This window comes from Staurois parvus, unplaced genomic scaffold (genome assembly GCF_062004578.1).
Source record: "Staurois parvus isolate SC_StPar_1 unplaced genomic scaffold, SC_StPar_1.0 ptg000090l, whole genome shotgun sequence".
NCBI classification, from domain to species: Eukaryota; Metazoa; Chordata; class Amphibia; order Anura; family Ranidae; genus Staurois; species Staurois parvus.
In genome coordinates, this window is record NW_028317886.1 from 11,678,797 (window position 1) to 11,706,133 (window position 27,337).

Here is a 27,337-nt window from a genome sequence, read left to right on the forward strand (position 1 = left end):
CTGCTTTGGGGGAGACCCCCCCCTACCCCAAAGCACCCCCATGTTGAGGGCATGTGGCCTGCTATGATTCAGGAGGAAGGGGGGGTCATTTCTTTGGATTTTGGGAGGGGGGGACCAAATGCATTTTATTTATTTATTTAATTGCCAGGCAATGCCTGCAGTTCTTTTTACATTCAGCTGTCAGCAGGGAACCCCCTTGACAAATGAAACATTAAAGAATGTTTTTACTACTAAAATGCTGCATAACGTAATAATATAACTCACGCTGTATTTTATTAGCTGTGCGATATCTTACTGCATACTTGGATTAGTGAATTGTCCCCTCTGTTCGAAGTTTGTGGTCGAACTATCATTAGGTTTGAATGTTCGACCACGAACCAAACAGCGGTGTTCAGCCCATCACTAAAAATAAGTAGACTTCACCACCTATTTCAGTGCTGCCTGTTGTGCCTTTGCTGTGGACTTTACAGGCTATCTCCTAGGGAGCCTACCAGCAATGCTGTATTTCCTCAATTTGTTGATAACTTGTTTTTACTTTTTAGAACTGTTTTTGTGGCCTTTTTAACTTTCTATAGATGTTCTGAAATTTCTTTTTATCCCTTTGTAATGAAAGGTTTGTGACCTATGGCTATATTTTCTCCAATTCAAGCTGATATATAGTATACAAATTAGCACTGTATTTCAACAAAAACAGCTTGTTTTTTTCTTTTTTCAGGAATTGCGGACTTTGTAACCTTTCCCCAGATGTGATTTGGATTGGTATATAAACACTTATGAAATTTCAGATTATGTCTTCATGAAGATGCCTCATTAAAGTTGATTACCATAACAGACGAAATAATAAGACTTCTTTGGACAATGTGGTAAAGAAGCCTTAGCACTGTGACCATGTCACTTTTTTGACACTTCTTTTTTATTTGCACTAACCGTTAAAATTCCAGGAAAGCTTTGGGGAAACTAAATATTCAACAAAAGCAAACATTGTGAGATTCTTGATAAACATATGGGAATGAATGCTTGTGGATGTATAATATCCATATACTTTATAGTTACTGCTGAAAAAAAATTCTTAATTTAAATAACTGGTGTTAGGAAAAGTACACAATTTTAATCAACATCATAATAGGATTAATAAAGAATGTTTAGAAGACTTTAATAAGAACTATAAAGTGCTATTAAACAGAAAAGCAGAAATGCAATGTATTGCAGCTTAGCCAATATTAAAGCATAAGGCTTGCTAGCACTGTTTAAGCAGTTAAAGCAACAGTCTGAAATTGTAAGCACCCCTCTCAGTGCTAAATATTTTGTCTCAAACTAATCAGATTTACTGGCTGGATCCAGGTGAAAATTAATGGAAAAATAGCTGTATCACTAGGTGAAATAAAAGGAAAAAATGCCGCCACCACAATATAATACATTTTTGTTTTAGTGTTTAATATCACTTCTTTTACTTTCTCTGATATATTGCAGTTTTCAGATGTGGTCAGTTCAATTGCTGAGTCCTGGTTGACTAAGCACTAATAAGAATCTGAGAACAGCACCCTGTTCTGCTCAGCACATGCTGTTGGTTGGCACCTGTTTCATTCACGTTCCCTGGTAAAGACTGTTTACAGATATGTCTTGCTGTGTGTATTACTTTACATCATTGCTGGGGCACAGATAGCAGGTATTTTAACCCCATGATAAACATGAAATCGGGCTTATTAGAGGAATTTTAGAGACACTAATCAAAAATATTTTCATTCAATATTTTTATTGTCAGAAATTGAAAAAACACAGTTTTATAGTCAAGGCAGCATGAATGATGTCATAAAAATACATTTCTTTGAACAGAGTTACAGGTTCAATTAGATCTGAGAGGACAAGGCATATAGAATAAATGTTCTCAGTTTCTTGATGCTTTCTTTTATTCATTCAGTGGTTATAAAAATGTTCAAAATATTTGCTAATTTACATATGTCATGATCCAGGAGATTTTAGTTTTATTAGAGTGAGAGAGATATTAGAAGTTTTCCAGGCCCTGGCAATTGAGATTTAGGCTTTGAGTAGTATTAAGAAATAGATTATGGGAACTGTGAAGGGTGTTTTCAACTGATTCACTGAGTAGTGTAATTAATGGATCTTTTGGAATCTGTAGGCTTGTAACTTTGATTCAGAGCAAAGAGATAATTTCAGAATCCTCTAATCTTGGGGCATTCCCACCAAACATGGAGCATTGTGCGCTGATGGTTGCAACCTCTAAAGTATATTGGCAAAGAACCTGGGTACATTGCCGTTAGACTGGAAGGGGCCAGACATGAGGGCCTTCAGGCTGGCCACAATAAGCAAGACATTTTGGCATTTATATTGAAAATATGATTGATCATGCCAAAAAAGGGTAGTGATCATATGAAGCCATTTATTATCAAATAGTTGTTTGTCTCCTTTTTAAACCATAATGATAACAGAAATCACCCAAATAAGCCTGATCAAAAGTTTACATACCCTAGATTGTTTGGCCATGTACAGACAAAAATGAGCTGCATGGTCAAGTTGCCAGAAAGAAGCCTTTACTGTGCCAGTGCCACAAGAGAGAGCCAGGGAAGCACTGCAGGTGCTGGCAGAGGGGGTATGTGGGGGTTGCATGGTTGTTACCTGTTGTAATAGTTGCAGAGTTCCCCCCCTCCGTCTCTCCACATCGTGGTGACGTCATCCAGGACACTGGGACGTCGGGTACGGCCTCTATCTGGCAATCATGTTTAAAATAAATTGTGTAATCACTCATTTATATATGTACTGTATATATTTATTTTTCCGAGAATACAAAATTCTGAGAATGAAATGCACACACAATATAAATAGAAAGGGGAATAATATATTTGAATAATATAAAGAAGAGCTAACATACAAATCTATAGACATTCCAAAAATTGTACGTTAATTTTAAACGATGAAGGGTTATGTACTGATTTTGTATAAATAAAGTCTATTAAGTTACAACAAATGTGTTAAATAATGTTTCTTTACATATATATATATAGTCCTGTGCAGGTTTGTGTATACACACATACTTATGGCCGAAACCATGTTCATTTTAGAATCTTTATTAGTACTGAGTAAATATCTTAAACATTCAAATATCTACATAGAACCTCAAATACTTTTGTTTTCTTCATCGACTTGTGATACCATGCGGGAATACTAAAATTTTAAGCCTATATATACTTTTTAATTTTAAGAATTTTTGGTTTTCTCTTACATACTGTAAGACTGAATTATTTTGTGTTTTTAGCCTTAAAATAAATCTACATCTAATAATCCATGACGATGACATCAACCTATTCAGTACAACAATTTGTAATTTCTGTTACCTAACATTTTATATGAAGGTTTAATTGCTTTGGAAACATGCAAAGTGAACAGCTGCCAGATAGCTGTATAATGTCCTCAGTCAGAATCCTCACTACTGAAGTAAGAACTGTCGCAATATTCCGCGGTGTACAGAAATTTGTGTACGCTTGGGTTCAATCGAGGTACCCAGTGTCTTGGCACCAAAAATGTTGAAAGATTGAAAAGATCCACGAATACTTTATATCTGTCACTGTTGGGAAATGAAAAAAGAGATTAGATACTGCTATCTAGTCCGTTTAAAACATTTTCCTTTTTAAACAGGTCAGTCCACCCAGTATTGGTATTTAAACTATTGATGGTTCTTTATAATCTACTGACTTCTTCAGCTAAAATGACTGCGGTGAAGAAATCAAACTCATGAGATTCAGGTTCTGTGAACTTTTTTTTCTTTTTACATGGAATCTCCTTCCTGCTGGAGCAGGAGGAAAAGTTATGCTTTTTTTTATTCTTTATTTCCAAATGCTCAAAAAAGGGATACAGTCTTACATTTGCAAAGTCCTTCTATAAGGTGGTTACAAGGAGGAGGAGTCATTTCACTCAATCCTTTCAACAGGACCTCAGGAGACTTTTTTTCATCCTGGGTTACTGACTTATGAAGATTTCTTAAGGGGACTCGGTTTTTAGTTAATCATTTTGCCTGTGGGTCCTGTCGAAAAGCTTGAGCGTCTTCTTTATTCTTCTTTGTTTTAAAAGTGGTATTGCCTAGATAAGAGGAGGTGGTACAGCTAAGAAGAGGAAAAAATGACTCTGAAAGGGAAAAGTGGTATATGACCTTTGTAACTGAACAGTCATATATCAAAGGTGAGTGCACATTTGGGTGCAGTGTTGTCACAAGGTGAAAGAGTTGGATCAAGTGGATTGCAGAGGAAGAGTTGATGCGCGATCATATTCAAAAGGACTTGCATTTCCATCGCTTTCACCTAGCAGCACTGACGTCAGTTCAAATCCCAACCACAGCACCACCTGCCTGGAGTTTGCATGTTCTCCCTGTGTCTACGTGGGTTTCTTCTGGGTACTCCAGTTTCCTCCCACACTCCAAAGACATGCTTGGTAGGTTAATTGGCTCCTGACTAAATTGGCTCTAGTATAGGTATTGTGACAGTATGAACAGCGAGGTGATAGATGGACGCTATGGGGTTTATTTACTAAAGCTGGAGAGTCCAAAATCAGACTCCCTTCTGCATAGAAACCAATCAGCTTCCAGGTTTCATTGCCAAAGCTTCATTGAACAAGCTGAGGTTAGAAGCTGATTGGTTTCTATGCAGAAGGGAGTCTGATTTTGGACTCTCCAGCTTTAGTAAATAAACCCCTATGTGTCACCTCGCAGGCGATCATACTTTGAAATTTAAGGTGGAGTCCATTCCGGGTTTTCAGGGCCACATGGGCAGAGTTGGTTCCGGACCGGATTTTATGCTCCACTGAGGACCACCAACGGGCGGTATAAATAAGACAGGGCTGGAGCAAGGAGTCGCTTGTGGCCTGGGACTCAGAGAGCCATTCTGAGAGAGAGCTGTGCATGAAAGTGATTGTTATACAAACAAGAGAAAAGGTTTGCTTATGGTTTTGTTTAGGTTGGTGACAGGGAGAAGCCCTTCACCAGTGAGAGAGGAAAAAGTTCTATGTTTAGTTAGTGCCTGGATGGCAAGGGTTTATTTTGATGTTTTGTTTGTTTTCATATTTTGCAAACCTTTTAAATATAGCTGACAACCAGTCAGATTTTGAAGAAAGCCTGCTGTGCGGTCTACATTTTTCCCAGGGAAGGAGATCCCCCATCTGAGCTACCCCCACAGTATGTATGAATGTAAGTTAGGAACCTTAGATTGTACACCTCTTGAGAGTTAGGGACTGTTGTAAGTGTAATGAAAAACAAAATTGTGTGTTTTGTGTGTGTAAAGCGCTGCGTAAATATAAGTATCTGAAATAAAATAAAAAGGCTTCCATTTCCAACATGGTGGACTGTATCACAGTGAATGGAATTTAAATTCCAGCATGGTGGAGTGTTTCTATCTTTCTGTTTTTTTAATTAACACTATCAGAATGTAGATCTTGGAATAAGCAGCACTGCATTAATTATGGTGCACTCACACCTACGAATGCACCCGCTCAGCGATTACATGTGAAAACCCCAGGGCAGCCCCACTGAAAGGATTCGAAGTCTGCTGCTCCTGCAGCTAAGCATGCCCACTTACATGTAATCGCTCATGTAGCGATCACATCAGCAAGTGATGGGTCCCAAGCGCAGTCAGTCTGTATCCAGGGACTTGCGTTTTTTTAAATTTGCAGTGTGAGAAACACATAATGGCGGTAGGCCAGCTGCTCTGTTTAGGCATAGAGGGCATTCAGCAGTACATGAGGTTTAAGTTACAGCATATATTCTTTAAGCTGGAAACAATAGCCAGCACTCTGGGGATTTTATTGTTTCATATAAAAGTACAATATGTCAGGGACATGGGGAGACCTTTTTCAAGAAAAAATACAGGTCATTTTATGTAACTACAGTAAAATCTTGGATTGCATCTCTGCAGTGCTGGCTATTGAAAAAAAAAAGTTGGAGAGCTATATTGCTGTCTGTGTCACCATTGGAAAAATGTTACTTACTTCCTGACCCCTTGGTCATTGTTGCTTAGACAAGAAATAGGGGGACAATTGCCAGTAGTGACCCTATAATAACCCTTCCCTACAAAATCCCAAATCCGTTCTCTGGAGCTGGCACCAAGAATATCTTGACTTGCTGGAAAAAATCACTGTAAAATTTCTTGAAATATGATTGATGTAGTAAAGTACTGCATAAAGTAGTAAAAAAACCTCCTTTATTATGCCACCATGCAGCAGGTACAAGACTTTTTTTTGTGTGTGTGTTTCTTTTTTGCTTATTGTGGATATTGTACAATAACCCCATCCCCTTTTCCAAAATTGCGTGTACTTTCTAGTTTACTTAGTTATTTTGAAGCTTAACTCCAGTTAGTCCTAAACCTTCAGTAGTTAAATACCTGTTTAGTCTAAGGAAGATATAAAGCAGAGGCTTCTTTCCTGTTGTAACTGATCTCACAATGCTGCCTCTTTTTGCTGATTGATTGTGAAGCCCCCCTCTCTCCATCATCATGTATGTAAGATGGGTAGTCCTGTTTTATAGGTGATGACGTTAAGGGCCTGCCCATATTACAGGAATGAGGAGTGAGGAATATAGCAAGTACTCCTCTGCTAGACTAAACAAGTATTTAACCCTTTATATGTTAGGGAGCATGCCACAATTTACTGACTTTTTATGGCCAACGGGAGTTCAAGTTTTATCAAATATCTACTTACTGGCAGTTTTCTTTTGCAAGTTTTATTTATTTATTTTTTTTGGTCGCAGCGATTTAAGTCGTGGCAAATAAAACCCATTAAAATCTGAGTTTTCACTTCACTTGCGAATGGCGTAAGTCACTGGAAAATTGCTCTAGTTGCTTCTCATGTAACTATTAACTCTTGGTGATGTGTTCAGTAACACTAGAAGTGATGTACATAACAATCTTACATTAACTTTCTGAGCAATCATCTCACCTCACAGTTGATCGTAGGTAGTGGTAACCTGATGAACCGCCTGTCCCAGCTTTGCTACCAATCATTCGATGCACCATGCACACATGGTTATCTAATGGACAAAACAACAAATGTCAGTATGTAACAGTGGATTTGGCAATCTGCCTGCACTGATCACTTCTGCAGCTTTAACAAATAGATATTGCTTAGATCATTCACATTGCTTGGGATAATTAGGTGGGGATGGGCTACACTAGATCAATAATGTACCTGCACAAGCATCCCACAAATGAGGGTAAAAAGTAAAGTCACAATATATTCAGAAATAAAGAACCTACAGATCTTTCATTTCTCCTAATCTGTAAGTGAACTAACTGTCCATGTCTGTTGTAACTCACTTTTTTATTGTTTTTTTTTTGTAAATTGCAAATTCCATTTTCGTGTTAAGCACATAAATACAGGGCACTTTTACACCATTCCTGCCCAGGCCAATTTTCATCTTTCAGCTGTCACTTTGAATGACAATTGCATGGTCATGCAACACTGTACCCATATGAAATTTTTATTATTATTTCTTTTTTTCACATAAATAGAGCTTTCTTTTGGTGGTATTTAATCGCCACTGAGTTTTTTATTTTTTACTAAATAAAACAAAACAATTCTGTAACTTTTGAAAAAAAAACGCACTTTTCTTCGTTTCTGTTTTGCAAATAAATAAAATTTCTTCATAAATTTAGGTCAAAATGTATTCTGCTACATTTCTTTAGTGAAAATAATACAAATAATAATAATTTAATTTGTGTATTTTTTTTCTAAGTTTTCTATTTTTATTATTACATTCTTTTTTCTTTTTTTTTTTACTATTTTTTTTTCAACACACTGTGACAAAAGTAAAACAATGTTACCATAGTAACAATGAACTATTCTTGACAGGTGATCAGATTTTTTCTTTTTTAACACATTATGACTGCTAATGCCAATGTATTTCATTGATATTTGCAATCATTGTTACTGAATGAAAGTGATTCATTCAGTCTTTTGTTGTGATTAGGCAAAGCTGATCACATGATACAGATGGGCTGTGATTTGCCCTGTCTGTATCATGTGACTGCTTTGACCAGTCACACAGCTAACAACATAATTGTATACAATGGATGGTATGACAGGAAGTCATCCATTGTATACAATTGACATGTGATCTGCTGTGATTGGTCACATGAAACTGGGCCGGTGTAGTGATATGTTATCGGCTGTGTCCTGTAGACACAGCTGGTGACAGATCTCGCTGTGAGCTGCTTGTTTTGACATGACGTCATATGATGCCCAGTTACAGTGGTCAATCTGCAATAGGCCAGGTGGGAAGGTGTTAAATTACATTTGTTATCAAAACTTTTTTGGGGGAAAGGATATTGAATGTGTAAAGCCCAGTAAGGTTATTTTTAGTTTTATGTGAGACTTCCTTTCGTGTCCAGAAGGAACAACATGAAGTGCCTCTGTCCAGGGGATAATGATCACAAAAACAAATGGAGTAAAGCTAGATCCATAGATGGATCATCCTTTTTTTTGATCAGCCACGACAGGAATTTGCCAAACCTTCCCTCCCACTGTGCTATTGTATTCTGACAGCGGGGACTTCTCCACCATTAGAATGCACTGATCAGCACTATAGTCAATTGGTTGTGTGTGCTGATCGAATGGAAAATTTGCAAAATTCCCATTTGGGAAAAGCTGATCATTGATGAACCAGACGATTTTCAATCCATTTTATGGCCAGCTGTATTCTCTCCAGCAGGAACACAGAAAACTTATAGGGGTTCTAAACCTTCCACCTTGTACATACATTAAAGCTTATTGCAATAATTATTGTAATACAGAATCAATATGTAATACAAGTGTGAACCTCATATCATGGTGTTAATAGAGTATCCTGACAATAATATTCATTGAGAACACATGAGCGCTAACTGCTGAAAATGGGTTTTATGCAATACGTACATCTCCATTTGGTCATCAGTACATCAATATCCATTAGGGAGGTGAGCAGCTGAAATGGGACCTGGAAGCGTGGTTCCTCCCTAGCATGACAGAGTACCATAATAAGGGTTATGTAACTGAATATAGATATATAAATATTGTACATAAATCACAACTATTGGACATATGGAATTTTAGCATACCTGTAGAAGTAGATCATTAAAGCCCCCTTCAGAGCTTTATATGACAGCCTTCTTTCACCTGTTTGAAAATACTACATATTTAAAACCTATAATATGGATATAATATCATTACATTTATATACATGGGCATAATGAACTCTAGATTTGGTTTTGTACTATTTGTTTTTATAGCTTACTTAAAGTGTTACTAAACACAGGACTTTGCATTCACTATATCTGGTCTCTCACAGTACACACAACATGGAAATGCAATTATTTTAGTAAATATAAACTGCTAAATACCTTTTCTCATCAGAAGCAGTCTTGTGATTTCTATCTGTGTCCAGCCCACCACTAGCTAAAGCTTGTAAGAGGAGTTTTCATTCTGCTCTAGGAGGATGCAAATCCCCTGACCACTGTTTGGACAGTGCTGATTGGCCCTGTGCTGATCACATGCACTGTCCCAAGAAAAGAAAAAAAATCTAGCAATACACACCAAACTCAGCATGTGCATGCCTAGGGTTCAGTCTAGAGATAAGAGGTGGACACTTGACAAAGGGGAGGAACATGGAAGAAAGGATCAAAAAAGACCTTTTTACACAATGCAGAGTTTTAACCCCTTAGGTTCCACAGTGTGTATGCTTTACTGCATATACAGACTGATGTTACTGTTGTAGGTTTAGTAACACTTTAAAATGTTTATTTTGTGACAGGTATTAAAAGAACATGTTTGCTGTGGAGAGATCACTCTGCAATGGTTTCATGATTATTCATCAAAGCAGTAAATAATATGGTGATGATGGGTCTATTACAGTTATCTGTAGTAGCTATCAGATTCCCTTGTCATTAGTTTAAAGCAATTCAAATGAGGTAGCTGATGGGTTATACTATACACTTGTGTACTTTTTACATACAATAGATCTTTACCTATTTAAAGAACAGATACTATAGTCTCCTGTGTTTATAAAGTACCATATTTACCTAAAACCATTATACAATTATAACAATCCTTGCACTGAAGGTGCCTAAAGTGTTCACAGTTGTTGCAGAATGTACACATAAATTCTAGCCGTACACATGACCTGTTAGTTGCATGTAATGGGCGGCACAGTGGCTTAGTGGTTAGCACGTCTGCCTTGCAGTAAATGGGTCATGGGTTCAATTCCTGACCATTGCACCTCCTGCATGGAGTTTGCATGTTCTCCCTGTGCTTGCGTGGGTTTGCTCCGGGTATTCCGGTTTCCTCCCACATTCCAAAGACATGCTGGTAGGTTAATTGGCTCCTGTCTAAATTGGCCCTAGTATGTGTATGTATGAATGTGAGTTAGGGACCTTAGATTGTACACCCCTTGAGGGTTAGGGACTGATGTGAATGTACAATATATATGTAAAGTGCTGCATAAATGGACGGCGCTATATAAGTACCTGAAATAAATAAATGTAATGAGCGTGATTCAAGTACTGCTTTCAACAACCAGGTTCCTATTGAGCCATGTAGGGATTGGATAATGAGCTTGTGCATGCATCAGAAATCCTTATATAGTACACAGTGAAGGTAGTATCACAACTGAAGCCAGGATCTGGAGTAATAGTGCATGGCAAACAATCAGCTTCTAGCTTTCATTTTCAAAGTTTAACTGAACAAGCTGAAGATGAAAGTTGATTGCCATGTAAAACTGCTCCAGATTCTGGCTGCTCCACTTTTCATAAATTCCCCCTGGATAGTTTCTAACATGATAGGAACATTTCTTTGCAACAAGTCAGAATAAAGATTTTACTTCATCTACATTTCAGTTGGTTTGTTTCGTGAGATATATATATAGCTCAGATAATAATCATATATCCTTTTTTTTCCTGTACTTTATATTTAGTTTTACACTTTTACATTTAGTGGGTATGTGTGTACTGTGGAGTGCACATACTATATTTGGATTGAAAGATTTCATAAAGAATAGTACTTATACCTTTACTGACAAGATGTTCATGCCGCTTCTCATCAAATAAAGCAGTAAAGACTTCCTTTTGCTTCTGAAGTTCTGCCAGCTGCTCTTCTTTATCCTCTGAATCTGGTTTAGCCTTATGAAAGAGATACTTTTGTTATTATTACTGTAAATACCAATTTTTTTCACTCTACATCCAGCATGCTATACAGTCTGCTATATAACATGGTACGTTGTAATATTTACCTGACTAATGTACCTACAAAGAATGGCATTTAAAAATAATAGGGCAGCACAGTGACTAAGAATTTAGCACTTCTGCCTGGCAGCACCAGGGTCATTGGTTCAAATTCCAACCACAGCCTGGAGCTTGCATATTCTCTGTGCTTGTGTGGGTTTCTTTTGGGTACTCTGGTTTCCTCCCACACTCCCAAAAACATGCTGGTAGGTTAAATGGATCCTGTCTAAATTGACCTTAGTAAGTGTATGTATGAATGTGTGTTGGGGACCTTAGATTGTAAGCTCCTTGAGGGTAGGGACTGATGTGTAAAGGTAGGTGAAAATAGAAAAGAAACAGTGGGCGCACCAGCCTAGTGCATTATCCACAAGGAATCTCTTTATTATAAAAACGTGGTAAGTATCATACTCACAAACCAACAGATGTGTCTCAGCTTGTCACATATACCGTAAGATCCAGCTCACGGGACATGACGATGAACTGGATCTTATGGTATACTGTATGTGATAAGCTGAGACACATCTGTTGGTTTGTGAGTATGATACTTACCACATTTTTATAATAAAGAGACTCCTTGAGGATAATGCACTAGGCTGGTGCACCTTCTGTTTCTTTTCTATTTTTGTCTAGTATGCACAGACATCCCCAGTCTTGAGAGAGCAGCACGACGAGGCACTTCCAGCAAATACAAGACAAATGCAGGCCATATATGGTTCGAATTCCGAACGATTTTTCGTCCAAAAATCGTAACGTCGTTCGGACTGTAATCCGATGGTGCCACCAATGATTTAGAAAATCGGTCGTTTTTCACAAATTTTCCAGCATGCCCGATAAACGAAATAAGGAACCACGAAAATCGTCCAATGCCATTGCCCCACTAACAGAGCGAAAATCGGCCGATTATTCTTAGGTCCAATTTTCGTACGAAAATCGTTCGGAATTCGAACGATTTTCGTACAAAAATCGTTCGGAATTAGAACCATGTATGGCCTCCATAACATCTAGCCTACTGTGAGCGGTGGAGACTGTGATGTTGTTCACTTTGCATGCACTGATGTTAGATGTTAATGTTCAGTATATGTAAAAGCACTGCATAAATTGACGATTCTATATAAACACCTGTATTTAATGAAATGACAAATAAAACTATACAAGCTTCAGTATCTCTTTGTGATAACAGGACTTTTATGCTCCAACCCCAGTTGAACATTCTTGGTCAAATCCACATAAACCTATTATTCCCAATTCTATTATTTAAAAAAAGAAGAGTTCAGAGGTATGTAATGATGGGCAAGCATGTAGTAAGGCTTGATCAGTAAAGCAGATATACCAACTGTAATTAAGAAATTGGAATCCTACATAAAAGGCTGTTTTTATGATAGGGTCATAAATATGACTGTCTATACATACCTTTGCTTTTTGGAGCTCTTCCTCTAATCCCTGAAATATATTGGCCTGTAATTTCCCCCAGAAATTAAATCCTGCTTCCTCCAATCCAGGTGTACGTTCAAGCCATGCCTTAAATAAAATATTTGAATACGATAATATGGTTATTAGTATCTATTAGATGGTTAGATTTAAAGTAGCTCTCTTTTTCTGTTCTTTTTAGCCATTTGTATCTCTTTTGAATCAGGTCATTTTTATTAATCAGCAAAGATACAAAGAAAATTAAAATTACAAGAACTACATAGTATTTACATAGTAATAGCACACTTCACATTCCAAATACTGAGCATAGAATATGCATATAGGTGGATGCTGGACAGTTACATACGGCTATTTCTACCATGTCGTGCAATACATATAAGACAATCAACAGTCATCAGAGAAATCACCCGTGGACAGCAGGAAGGCTATATCAGAATTACTAGAATTTGCTTGCTCTCTTACCCCCTACCCCAATTTTAAATTGACTAACTCCACAACACATTGGCTCTATCTTTACTTTCAACCATCCACCTCCTTGCCCTAAGAATAAGAGGAGCGGGAGGGGTTATTGGATCCCAGTCACCAGGACCATATTTTTAAATACACTGCTCAAAAAAATGAAAGAAACACTTTTTAATCAGAGTAGAGCATCAAGTCAATTAAACTCCGGGGGTATTGATCTGGTCAGTTAAGTAGAAGAGGGGGTTGTTAATCAGATTCAGCTGCTTTGGTGTTAATGAAATTAACAACAGGTGCACTAGATGAGCAACAACGAGACGATCCCCAAAACAGGAATGGTTTTACAGGTGAAGACATTTTTTTCCCTACTCATCTTTTCTGACTGTTGTTCACTAGTTTTTCAATTGGCTAGGGTCAGTGTTACTACTGGTAGCATGAGGTAATACCTGGACCCTACAGAGGTTGCACAAGCAGTCCAACTCCTCCAGGATGGCACATCAATACGTGCCATTTGCCAGGTTTGCTCTGTCTCCCAGCACATTTTCAAGAGCAGGGAGGATATTCCAGGAGACAGGCAGTTATACTAGGAGAGCTGGATAGGGCTGTAGAAGGTCCTTAACCCATCAGCAGGACCGCTATCTGCTCTTTTGTGCAAGGAGGAAAGGATGAGCACTGCCAGAGCCCTACAAAATGACCAACAGCAGGCCACTGGTGTGATTGTCTCTGACCAAGCAATCAGAAACAGACTTCATGAGGGTGGCCTGAGGGCCCAACGCCCTCTCATGGGCCCTGTGATCACTTTTCGGCACCATGGAGCTCAATTAGTATTTGCCATTGAACACCAGGATTGGCAGGTCTGCTACTGGCACCCTGTGCTTTTCACAGATGAGAGCAGGTTTACGCTGAGTACATGTGACAGACGTGAAAGGGTCTGGAGAAGCCGTGGAGAACGTTATGCTGCCTGTAACATCGTTCAGCATGACCGTTTTGGTGGTGGGTCAGTGATGATCTGGGGAGGCATATCCATGGAGGGACGCACAGACCTCTACAGGTTAGACAATGGAACCCTGATTGCCATTAGGTATCAGGATGAACTCCTTGGACCCATTGTCAGACCCTATGTTGGTGCAGTGGGTCCTGGGTTCCTACTGGTGCTCAACAATGCCTGGCCTCATGTGGTGAGAGTATGCCAGCAGTTACTAGAAGATGAAGGAATTAATATCATTGAATGGCCCCCACACTCGACTGACCTAAATCCAATAGAACACCTCTGCAATATCATATTTCGGTCCATCCAACACTGCCAGGTTGCACCTCAGACTGTCCAGGAGCTCAGTGATGCCTTGGTCCTGATCTGGGAAGAAATATCCCACGATACCATCCATCCTCTCATTAGGAGCATGCCCCGACTTTGTCAGGCATGCATACAAGCACATGGGGGCCATACAAACTACTGAGCACCATTTTGAGTTGCTGCAATGAAATTTCAGCAAAATGGACTAGCCTGCTGCATCATTTTTTCACTTTGATTTTTGGGGTGTCTTTGAATTCAGTCCTTTGTAGGTTGACAATTTTCATTTCCATCAAGCGATGGGGCATCCTTACGTTCCTAACACATTACCCAGTCCATATCAGTATAGTTATCCAGCATGATATTTTTCCCCATTGATGTGTTTTCAAAGTGTTCCTTTCATTTTTTTGAGCAGTGTATTTTTTCAGGCATCCCGTGTTTATAAGTAAGCTCCTTTCTGTGTAATGCAAAAGGAATGGCATCACACTATTGGGTGAGTGTAGGGTGTGTGTGAGACCCATTTCTGTAATATGAGCTTACGGGCCAAATAAGGAGACAGTGTCCATATTAAATGCATTTCTTCCTGTAACACCCCTCTGTAATGAGGCCCAATAGGGCTAATTTGGGGTCCAATACTACCTACGTAAGTGGAGCACAGGGAATTCAAGGTATCAAAAATAGTTTTCCAATAGTGATGTACTTTTGGGCAGCTCCACAACATGTGTATAAGTGATCCATTGGCTACGGCATATCTAGGGCACAGTGGGGAAGGTGCTCTTCCCCAAGAGTGGAGTTTCAATGGGGTATAGTGTACTCTATGGTGTATGAATATTTGAATCAGGTGTTGTAAAGTGGAAAGAGAAATGTTTGGTAATATTTCAAATGCTGAGTCCACTCCTCATCATCCAATGATACTATATCCTGGCAGTAACTGCTGTCTGTAGTAACCCCCGTTTAGTACAGGTTGTGGAGATTGCCATAGATAATACCATAGAGAGGTTATATTTAAACTGAAGCGTGGATACTTGACTCTGCAGTGCATGACGCAGTTGCAGATATTGAAAGAAGTATTTCTGGGAAAGTTCATAGCTGCATTAAACAGTAACAGCACATCGCTATCATATATTTGATAAAGCAACTGAATACCAGCCCTTTTCCAATGGTCAAAACCTTCCAATTCTGGTAGACAAGAGTTATCCCACAGTGGCATGTGTTTAGTACAACCGGTATGTTCAGTTATATCCTGTACCTTGGTCTATAATTTATTTATCAGATGAAACGTTAGGAAAATATGCTTCCTCTGAAAGTGGTGAACTACTACCAGCTGTATAAGTTGAGCTATTGGGAATTATGACAGAATAATGCCCTGTATGGGATCATGTAAATTTACTCCAAACCATTCAAACCATACCAATGTTGTAGCTGGGAGGCTATAAAATAAAGTCAACCATTAGGTATCGCCAACCCTCCCCCATCCTTCGGCCGCTGCAATGTAGAATGCTTAATTCTAGGATGCTGGTACTTCCAAATAAGTTGCCTAAAGAGAAAGTCTATGGTACGGAATAGGCGCTTTGGCAGCCACACTGGACAATTATGAAGGATGTACAATAACTGTGGCATCAATACCATTTTCACTAAGTTGGCTCTTCCTATGGCAGTAAGGGGTAATTTGCTCCATGTTTTAAATAATTTGTATCTGTGAACTGGAAACTTTCATATACTAATGATAACTATTCAGTTATATACTACTTGTTTAGTGATGTAGTGAGTTATAGGACTTCTATCATAAAGATGACAAAGTGTTACTAAACCTAGGACTCTGCATTCACTATATCTGATCTCTCACAATACACAGAACAAGGAAATGCATTTATTTTGTTAAATATAAACTTCTAAATGCTATTTCTCTTTAGCAGTATATAGCAGTCTTGTGACTGCTAGCAGTGTCCTGCTGATCACTGGTTAACGCTTGTAGGAGGAGTTTTAATTCTGCTCTGACTATCCTATGAGACTGCATAATCCCTGACCCTCTGTCTGGATTGTGCTGATTGGCCCTGTGCTGATCACATGCACCCCCCCCTCCAAAAAAAAAAAAATATCTCTAGCAATACACACCAAACTGAGCATGTGCAGAGTAACTCGCAGAGCTCTGTACTATCAGCAGATGGATTGGGGACAGTAGAAGGGGAGGATCAGAGAAGACAGGATCAAACAGCTTTTTTACACAATGCAGAGGCTTGACCCCTTAGGTTTCACAGTGATTATAACAAGCATGCTTTACTTCATATATAGACTGGTTTTACTGATGTGGGTTTAGTAATCCTTTAAATGTGAAAAGTGCAGTAATCCTTACTAAGCAATTGAAAATCACTGAACTGATCTGACTATGGTAAAATCTGACTTGCTATTTCTGTATTATGGTGACACTGTGGTCTACTATACAGAAAAAGACCAGTTGCATTCAACACATTTAAGTTTAGATCCCGTGACTTACCTCCACCAAACCCAACAAGGTGGGTTCTTCCTCAGATTTAAGCAGGACTTCATTTTCTTTTCCTTTGAAGTTATCACGGTAATGACGTCTGTTATAAGGAACCCTTAGAATTTCTGGAACACCAATTTTATTTTCTAAAAGTCGAAACTGCAGGCTCTGAAAGCCCGAGGCAGCGGATAGATATTCCCTTTGGATTAAAAAAAATATAAATGTAAAATTTCCCTTACATGACTTAGGATCCGTCCAAGAACAAGCAACTGACCAGTGACAATGACTAATAACATAACGGGTCCTATCCTAATGCAGCCTCTAACATGACAATACATTTTTCAGTGCAGTTTGTGAATATTTTTTTTCTCCAAAAAGTCCAATAAAGAGATTTAGATTGTGAAAATATTCTCTCCTAAAAGCAAAGTCCTACCTGAAGTCGAAGAAGTCCATAGGGGTCATGGTCTCTATAACTGAGAATTGTTCTACCAGCAGTTTAAGAATCATAGAAATCCGGTGAATACGTGTTACAACTTTCAGCATATTTCTTTCATCTCTCACCTAGATGAGATTATAATATAAGTGTACAAAACAACAAGTGATATCATATGCTAAAAGTATACAAAAATAGTAAGCAAAACCCCAAAAATTCAAAACGACAGCAGCACTCACTGATATTTAAACACAAAATATCCAAATGTATATGAAGCCAAAATGTGTTGCTCTGTCACTTCCATCAAATTAACAAACATGTGCGTACGGCAAAGTGCATTAAATCTTAAAGTGTATCATAAAGATAAAGTCCACCGTGACGTAAGTATTTTTAAAATCCCCCGGTGGATTTTATAATACTTATTTCATGGTGGACCTTATAATTATATCTTTACAGCTTGAGATGAGAGAGAAAAAGAAAACTCTGCTCCAATCAAAAATATCTGACATTTTGTATCAAGATAGAAAATGAATCGAAAACGAGGACACACACAATTATATGTGAATTCAGCTGTTGCAACTGATGATTCTAAGGTATCCCCTATGGGTCATATTTTGCTTCTGAACGCGTACATCTTGAGGTTGATTAACTAAGAAATGTGAGAATCTTCGCTGAATCCGTGTGATTATTCACTTAATTTTCCAATCAAAAATCCTGTTTTTGTACATTTTTGTTTTATTATTAAGGCAATACAAAGCTTTAATATTAATTTCTTTCATATTTCCATCTTATATAACCTTTTACATTTGTCAAGGTGATGGAAAAAGAGAAAAAAAAACAGTAATTGATGACAAGTGTATGCAAGAAGGTGCAGTTCAGTATTAGCTATCAAGTAAAGATGAATTCTTGTGGACAACCAATTCAATGTAATGTTCATGGTGTAACAAAAAAAACAAAACAAAACTGTATCTAAACCCAAGAACAAACATTTCATATATTACAAGTTATTTCAAATTGCTGCATTTTGTACATATTCTGCAAGTACAGGAAAATATCTGATGATCTTATCATATTACCCCGGTACAAATCATTAGTAATACCTCATCTGGAATATGCAGTTCAGTTTTGGGCACCAATTCACAAAAAGAACATTGGGGAACTTGAGAAAGTACAGAGAAGGGCAACCAAACTGATACGAGGCATGGAGGAGCTCAGCTATGAGGAAAGATTAGAGGAACTGAATTTATTCTCTCTTGAGAAGAGGAGATTAAGGGGGGATATGATCAACCTGTATACAGTAAATACATCAGTGGTTCATATAGTGAACTCGGTGTAGAGCTATTCACCCTGATGTCATCACGGAGGACAAGGGGGCACTCTTTACATCTGGAGGAAAAGAGATTTAATCTCCAAATATGGAAAGGTTTCTTTATAGTAAGAGCTGTGAAAATGTGGAATAGACTCCCTCAAGAGTTGGTTCTGGCAAGCTCAGTAGATTGCTTCAAAAAAGGCCTGGATTGTTTCTTAGATACACAGAATATAACTGGATAGTAATATTTATAGGTAAAGCTGATCCAGGGAATATCCGATTGCCTCTCAGGGGATCAGAAAGGAATTTTTTTCCAGCAGGAGCAAATTGGATCTTTTTTTGCCTTCCTCTGGATCAACTGTGGGTATAGGATTATAACTTTTATTTTTTATTTTTTTTTGGTTGAACTGGATGGACTTTTGTCTTTTTTCAGCCAGACTAACTATGTAATTATATATCAGAATTCTAGTGTCCTTGTAAATAAAATATAAACAATTGTATCATCCTTCACAGCTATCCTCTGTAAACTACAAAACACCCCACCATGTTATGGAGAGGAGAAAGTGTTTTGTAGTCCTAATGCTATCCCTCCAATGAGTGAGTGAGTGAGCATTGCCCCCTAGTACAGAAGGTATGTTGTGCACCTGGTGAAAAAATAAAGCCTATAAAACAAAACTATGCAGCTACCACATCTAAGGACTGGTAAGCTGCAATGTACAAAATGGTTTTTTTTTAGGTTTAGAGACATTTTACCAATAGACTCCATGAAAATAGCAGTAGCAATATGTGCCGATGTAAAAGATGTACCTATCATCTACTCTGTTGCTTTTTTTACTTACATGTCCATTCTGAAAGATTTCTCGAACAGAGTCTAATTCCCAAAGAATCTGCTTAAACCAAAGTTCATAGGCTGCAATAAAATTAAAAGAATTAATCAGATAGATGAGTATTAGTCTTCAATTTAAAAAAGAAAACGAAAATAATTATCTTTAAGATTCCTGTAAGTCATGTACTACGTGAAGCACACTTGGAAATTAAGTTTATACCGCTTAGGTGACTTTCCTATATTGGAATTTCTAGTGTTATTAGTTTTTGATTTTTTTTTACTATGAACAATTTTACTTGGGGGAGATCAGTGATACTTTTACATCTCTTATTAAACCGCTTTTGTCATATGCAAGGCTAAATCAAAATTTTGTAGAAAAGACTGAAACGATATAGAAATATAGGCTAACACTAGGGAAACTTCGGCAACTATGGGGTTGTTATTTTTACTTCTTTCTTTATTGTCTTGTATGCAGTGGTGCATTTAGGTTTTGTGCTGCCCTAGGCAACACAAAAATCGTCTGCCCCAGTGGACACTGACCAACACCACCCCCCCTTCCCCCTCCTGCGGACTGAGTCTGACATTGACCAACAACACCCCTGCACCCCACTTGGGAGAGCCTTCCACTACTCCCCCGGTGATAGAGAGAAAGACACTCATCTTCAAAGCTCCGGATATCCCTGGGAATGGGAGTCAGGCTCTACATACACCATCAAGCAGCCCACAGCCTCTCTTGGATCCCACCTGGTTCCCATGGCATGCGTGTCCCTTCTTTCATCCCTTCTTCTGAGGGGAGGTGCTGCCCCCCTGAAAAATGCCACCCTAGGCAAGTGCCTTCTTTGCCTTCTGGTCAATACGCCCCTGCTTGTATGTATAAATCAAGAGCTCTTAGCACTACACCTTCCCGAGAAAGTTAGGAGAAATCTCACCAGTGGGACCATTGACAGCAATAAACCTGACAAAGGTCAAAACCCTTCCCTACTTAACTAGATTTTTTTTTAATATGGTCTGTGTTCTGCTTGGAGAAATTTCTGCTCAGCAGCTGTTCTGATGACACAATAGAAAGTAAAGGACAATCTCCCCATGACAGAAGTCCTAGCATTCCACACCAATATGGATACTGATACTTGGAATAATAAATAGCTGCATGTACATTAGGTCACAAAGATAAGGAAAGAATTGATGCCTAAATACGGCCAAGACACTAATTAATTAATCATTTAAAAAAAGTTACATAAAAAGAAAAATTCTAAATTCTGTTTGCAGTTTTATTTGCTTACCTTGATGAGTGACAATGAAAAGGTGCTCATCGTGGATTTTGTTTCCCTTCAGCTCACTCTGTAGTACTTGTGCATCCAGCACTTTATCAAGCTATAAAACATATAATTTATTTAATGTTTTGCTACCTTTTTATTAATAAAGTACTAAAATATATTTCCTTCACTGCTTTAAAATAGTTTATACTGTGGCAGGGAAACTAGTTCCCATGTCTGAATTTAGCAGCTTGGCCAGAGTTCAGCTTAAAAATCAAACTTTGTGAAGTAAGAAGTCAATAACACTCACAAATATCAATGGTTTCCATTCAGTGGCACTGCTAATACGTAATTTAGTACATTCATATCTTAACCAATAGCTTAACATTGGGAACAAGCTCTTATGTCAATATACACACAGAACAAAATTTGTTTTCACACAATAACAACTTTAAATAACATTTTCATCAGCTTTTGAATGTGAAAATTGTGCAATACATCTATCCATCAACATAGAAAGTGTAACATGATAAAAACTTTTACTGGTAGCTCCCATTGATTCTTTTCTCAGTCAAAATCCAAGTGAAAGTGGTTGCAACTGTCTAAAAAAATTGCATGACATTAAAGTTATCTACAGATAATAATAGCCTATTAAAAAATGAATTGTTGTTGACTGAATTTTGTGGTTCAGTTACAGCAACCAGACAGTACAGCCAGGTCTTTGACCTACACTACAGCAGATCAACGGCACAGCTCTGTTTAAAGTCTTGATGCAATTGCTACTAAGATCGTTTTTATTGATCCTCATACAAATTGCCCTGTAACCGCATGTATGTGGCACACCTTAGGAGTGATTTTTACATTGGTTTGTGTTAACTTAAAATATACCCATTTAACTTCAGCAGAAACTTTTATTTTCTTTTTTAAAATACCCTTATCTTATAATTAAAGTAAATGAAAAGCAGTGAAAATTAGCTTTCATGTTTGTGTTTTTTGTTTTGTATTCCTTCACCTAGAGATATTGTAGGATTTGAACAGCCAGAGTATGTACAGGCAATTCAGTGCAAAGAATAACACATTTACAAACGCTTCTATGTCTCTGAGTTTTAATATGCAGTGTTCCATCTCCTTGTGCAAGTGGCCCTGGGGTTGTGTGGTAGGTTTTGTGGATAAATTATGACTGTTTCTACCTTTTTGCACTTTTTGGTGGAGACATTTTTTGGTAACTGGCAATTGCGGAGTTTCACAATGTGTGCACACATTTTTTCATACCTTTCACACATTTTATTGCCATTCAGTTACACTTATCATTCACATATTAACATTTTTACACTTATCAGTGACCAACCTTAACTTCATTTGACAATAGGTTGGGCGAGACATGCCCCATTCTGGGTAGACGTCATATGACGCCCTCTCTGAAACATGTCCCAAGGACTGTGCTGTGGCTCGATGTGTCACTTGCTGTGTCTATTGGACACAGCAGATGACCGATCAGTGTACCGGCCACTGCCGGTACCATGTGATTGCTTTGTCCAACCACAGCAGATCGCATGACAATTGTTCACATCGGATAGCGCTCATTTATGCCATCCATTGTATACTATTGTGTTGATCTCTGTGGTTGGTCACAGTGATCACATGGTACAGACAGGGCCAATCACAGCCCATCTATGCCATGTGATTAGCTGTGGCCAATCACAGCCAACAACAATAGCAAATACTGAATGAATTGAAATTCACTGATATAAGCAATCATAGTTTGTTAATTACAAAAAAAAAAGTACAGTGTTACTATGGTAACGCTATTGCTTTGGTCACAGTATGTAAAAAAAATAAAAACATTTAAGAAAAAGGAAAAAAATTTACAAAAAAGAAAAAATATTTAAAAATTTGAAAAAAAATATGTCCCTGATCACGCCACACCAGTATCACTATATTACCAAAAGTATTGGGACACCCCTCCAAACCAATTAGGTGTTCCAATCACCTCCATGGCCACAGGTATATAGAATCAAGCACCTAGGCATGCAGACTGCTTCTACATACATTTGTAGCTAAAGACCTCCAAACTTCATGTGGCCTTCAGATTAGCACAACAACAGTACATAGAGAGCTTCATGTAATGGGTTTCCATGGCTGAGCAGCTGCATCCAAGCCTTACATCACCAAGTGCAATGCAAAGTGTGAGATGCAGTGGTGTAAAGCACGCTGCCACTGGACACTAGAGCAGTGGAGACATATTCTCTGGAGTGACGAATCATGCTTCTCTGCCAATGCGATGGACGTGTTGGGGTTTGGCGGTTGCCAGGAGAATGGTACTTACCTGACTGCATTGTGCCAAGTGTAAAATTTGGTGGATGGGGGATTATGGTGTGGTGCAGGGGTGGGACTTGGTGCATATAAAACATATTCTTTAAAAATATTTTTAAAATAAAATTTATTCATAAATGTATACCAAAATGTATTCTGCTACATGACTTTACTAAAAAAAATCCCAATACGTGTAAATTAATTGGTTTACGTTTAAGTTATAGCATCTACAAATGGTGGTATATATACTGGAATTTCTTTTTTATACTAGTAATGGCGGCGATCAGTGACTTATAGCATGATTGACACTGGGTGGGAACTGACTAACTGCCACTGACATCCCAATCACACTAATACAGTGATCAGTGCTAATAAAAAGCACTGACACTGTATTAATGACACTGGGCAGGAAGGGGTTAACATCTGAGGCGATCAAAGGGTTAACATTGTGCTATTTTACATGATGTGCTGTGTGTGTTTTACTAGGGAGACATGCTGCTGTGTATTTCTCTGCTGTGCTGTGCTGGATGTGCAGAGAAATACACAACAGCAGGTCCTTGCTGTCAGAAGAGAAACCTGTGTTGTTTACACACAGGTCTCTCCCCTGTCAGTTCCACATGGCGATGCCAGCAGGGAATCTCTGGGTGGGACCCAGTGATTGACATCCATAGCCGCCAATGGCAAGACTTGAGAACGCCCTGTGGGTGGGGCGAAACGCGTTGACGCACTTCCGGTCCGCCGTCATCTTGGCCAACCTCACTTCCGGTATTTGGAAGGCACGCCGACTTTTGCGGTTCAAGCGGCCATCTCAGAGGTGGAAAGCTGGTCATCCTCTACAGTGATTTTTAAAGCGTGAGATCCCTATATTTACAATTTGGAAACTGGTTTTCTTGAAGCCTTTGAGGCTATTAAACAAGGCCTGTTATTTTATTGAAACATGTGAGTGTCCTTATTCTATGGATTTATATGGTATTGAGTGGCAGTATTACACTATGTAGCCTTTCTTTCCTTGCACATTATTGAGGATTCCATGGAGAAGTAGAGTGGAGTCGATTGCTATATCTAAGTAGGGTGAAGAAGGAGATTTGAGTTCTTTTGGAGGGGCTATAGGATCCCTTATATCCTATGAGGCTTATTACTCACCTCCATCTGGTGAGTGCAGTCAATATTATTTGTCACGTGGTGATTAGGTGGAAGCACATTTTGAAACATTTTCTTGAAAATCCTTTTGGGAATTGGGAATAAGGACTTATGTTTGAAATATTATATATATATATTTTTTTTTTTTTGCACGGATATTTATTTATTTGTGATTATTTTTAATTTAATTTTTGCGCTGTTTTTTGTGTTATTCTCTTGAAAATATGTTTTACAGATTGGTGCATACACATGCATGGTTAAATTCCTGAATGTGCCTGTTTATGTCTGTAAACAAAGGAAGGGAATTGCAGCCACTACTTCAGGCATTGGCTTATCCAGCATGGCAACACTTCTGAAAATCAGGATGCCAGGAGTGTTCGGTTGTGAATGTTATCTGTTTGTGCTTAGAGTAAATGCCTGATCTGATAAAAATAATTGCCAGAGCAGGAAACTATCATCTTATGGTTACCATATGGTGTTAATTGACTTGTTGCAGATTAGGTAGTTATGTAGTGTCTCTAGTCATATTAAGATGCGAGCAGACACAAGTGGCCATTTTGTTATAGAAAAGTTGGTTGGCTTAATTAGAGTTCCTGACAATCATTAGCGTTCTTCAAAGATGAGGATAGCACTGGGCATGACTGCATTCTTCATAGACATTTATGTCTGTGGGATGCAAGCGTGAATAACATACACACATTATTTTGGAAGAGAATATATAACCTTCTTATACCTAAGCTTTAATTTAGGAATCAGTTAATGATTCATTTAAATGCAGCTGTAAAAATATGGGAATTAAACATTTGTTGGTAATAGTTAAGCTGTGTTTTATGTCTAAAAATGCAAACCACATTTATTAGCAATTCCAAAACTCCAAAACATTAGCAATTTGCTAGAATTTGCTCACAGTTATCAGGTGCTGCTAGTGGCCAGGAATGGTAGATAAGGCTTTCATTATCACACAGGAAAGATTTAAAAAGTACTCTTTTGACTTAAAAAATGTATACAAACTTAATAGTGCCTTTTAATGCTTTGTATTTTTACTTTTTCTAAAGTGTGTGTGTGTGTGTGAATACAACAAAAGAATGTGACAATCAATATAACAAGGCTTACCTGTAAATAGTCACCATATAAGAGCCCTCCCTTGCTAGCTTTATTAATTCCATCTTGTTCACTGTCCCCATTTTTGTCGTCCTGAGATAGTTCATTAAATGTATATCTTGAAAAGAATACATATATACAATTACATAATGGTGAAGGGTCTGAAGGATAAAATATAAGGAAAGACTTCAGGAACTTAACGTGTACAGTCTAGAGCAGACTTTCTCAACCTTTTCATTACAGAGGAACCCCTGAAATATCGTTTTGGTCTCAGGGAACTCCTGCTAAAAATGATTATATCTACAACTCATAATACATTCATGTGATGGGCAGTGGATAGAAAGCCCCTTACACTTGTGGTCAGTGGGAATCACCCCCCCCCTCCTATAGATAACTAAAAAGATCAATGTTGTCTGTGGGAACTTATCTGACGAGCAGAGATTTCTCATTGCTCAAGGAACCCCTAGCAACCCTTGAAGGAACCGTAAGGTTCCATGGAACCCTGGTTGAGAAACCCTGGTCTAGAGGAAATAAAGGAAAGGGAAGACATGATTGAAAACTTTAAATACATCAAGGGGGTAAATAAAGTTCAAGAAGGCAGTATTTTCAATATAAACCAAGAACAAGAACACGGAGACATGACCACAATCTAACTGGAGGAATGTTCAAAACCAGTCTTAGAAAGCATTATTTTACTGAGTATAGAATAGACTTGGACGAGACTTCCAGCAGAGGTAGTGAGTCAGTCAACAGTAAGTAGCTTCAAACATGCATAAGACAAACATAGATCTATAATCAAACAAAAATGTTAAAAAAAATGCAAAGAGACATATAAAATAGCAAAAAACAGGCAAAGTCGATGGACCATTGTTTTCTATTGTCAGTCTTGTATGTTTCTATAAACTGTGGCCATAAAAACATTGACTTATTCTAATGACTGTTATAGCCAAAATCTTATACTTACTGAAATCTCCTTCCCATAAATGGACATCCACTCATTCTGTTTTGTAGTAAATAACCAAACAAACTTGAAGCACCTTAGCTGTACTGTCATTTATACCAAGTGCTTGTGCTCTGATAGCCAATCACCTCCCTACACTTTCATTCTGCCCATAAAATGTTAAACGTGATCAAACAGCTACCAAGATCACTATCTCTGTGTCTGTTTGCTGTCACTGTTCAAACCAAAATAGTTGTAATATTTACTTGCCGTAAAAGAATGTATGTCATTAGCCCTAGGCCATCATAAACTGATGCTGTTAGCTGTTGCAACAGTACCAAATGTCTGAAATAATATTGTCAGATGAAATTAGACCTTTCCTGGAATTTGGTGATTCTCATTATAACAGAAAACAGACAATTCTTTCACATGCTTTGAAGACCAGTACAAAATGAAAGATGAAAGGATTTATAATCAGTGCAGATAATCACACCTCAACAAATCTGTGTTCCTGTTAGGATCATCATCAATATGGTCCATTGTTACAAGCATGCACTAACATGATTGTTCTTTAGCATATACAGTACAGTAACTGTATATGCTACAAATTACCAGCCCAAGGCTGATGTCTGTGTCAGGTCAACCAGCGCCAAACCTCATCTTCGTCGAAAAAGTATTACAATTCAAAATACTTTATTAATCCCAGCAGAGAAATTAAAAATGATTAAATAATTAATATTCAATAACCCTTGGTTATTCAATAGCCATTAAATGAATGTGATTTTTCGTGAAAGTATTTTTATCCGTTAAACTCTAGACAATTAAAATAAGACAATTTAGACTGAATATTACGGCCCAAATATTGCTGACACTGACCTATATATTGGACTACTACACATGCTTACCTAGATTGCCGTACGGGACCTCTGACTGTTACTCGGATTATCTTGAACTGTTTGACCCGGAACAGTTGCAGCTGTTCCCCCTTTTCTCCCTACCCTCCCCCCTTTTTTTCTCTCTCTCTCCTTCTTCTTGTCTCTCTCTTTCTCTCCCCCTCTTTCTCCTCCTTCGCTGTATTCTATGAACTTAGAATACCAGCAGATCCATAGGTACAAC

General features: G+C 38.1%; 2 protein-coding genes across 2 annotated transcripts in view; one reads left to right on the forward strand and one right to left on the reverse strand.

Moving 5' to 3' along the window:
* CTSO (cathepsin O) overlaps nucleotides 1–2,983 on the forward strand; it is an 82,193-nt gene extending 79,210 nt beyond the window's left edge. Inside the window, exon 8 of the mRNA XM_089670417.1 lies at nucleotides 716–2,983. Within this exon, the coding sequence (XP_089526543.1) occupies nucleotides 716–750 (35 nt within the window). The 3' untranslated portion in view covers nucleotides 751–2,983. The remainder of the gene's footprint in view (nucleotides 1–715) is intronic.
* On the reverse strand, nucleotides 1,735–26,384 carry TDO2 (tryptophan 2,3-dioxygenase). The gene is made up of 12 exons (XM_089670415.1): nucleotides 26,246–26,384; nucleotides 25,294–25,399; nucleotides 20,755–20,845; nucleotides 19,488–19,558; nucleotides 17,340–17,467; nucleotides 16,919–17,105; nucleotides 12,657–12,764; nucleotides 11,033–11,144; nucleotides 9,090–9,147; nucleotides 8,908–8,987; nucleotides 6,934–7,024; nucleotides 1,735–3,580 (listed from the first exon to the last, which is right to left on the reverse strand). The coding sequence occupies exons 1-12, from the start codon at nucleotides 26,278–26,280 to the stop codon at nucleotides 3,427–3,429; spliced, it is 1,221 nt and encodes a 406-aa protein (XP_089526541.1). The 5' UTR covers nucleotides 26,281–26,384; the 3' UTR covers nucleotides 1,735–3,426.
* Nucleotides 26,385–27,337: the final 953 nt, after the last annotated feature.

Coding starts and splice junctions, on each gene's coding strand:
- TDO2 (XM_089670415.1), bottom strand. CDS start 26,280: ATGAGTGGATGTCCATTTATGGGAAGGAGATTTCA. Junction 20,846..25,293: donor TATATGGTGACTATTTACAG/GTAAGCCTTGTT, acceptor TATGTTTTATAG/CTTGATAAAGTGCTGGATGC. Junction 8,988..9,089: donor TTAATGATCTACTTCTACAG/GTATGCTAAAAT, acceptor CTGTCATGCTAG/GGAGGAACCACGCTTCCAGG.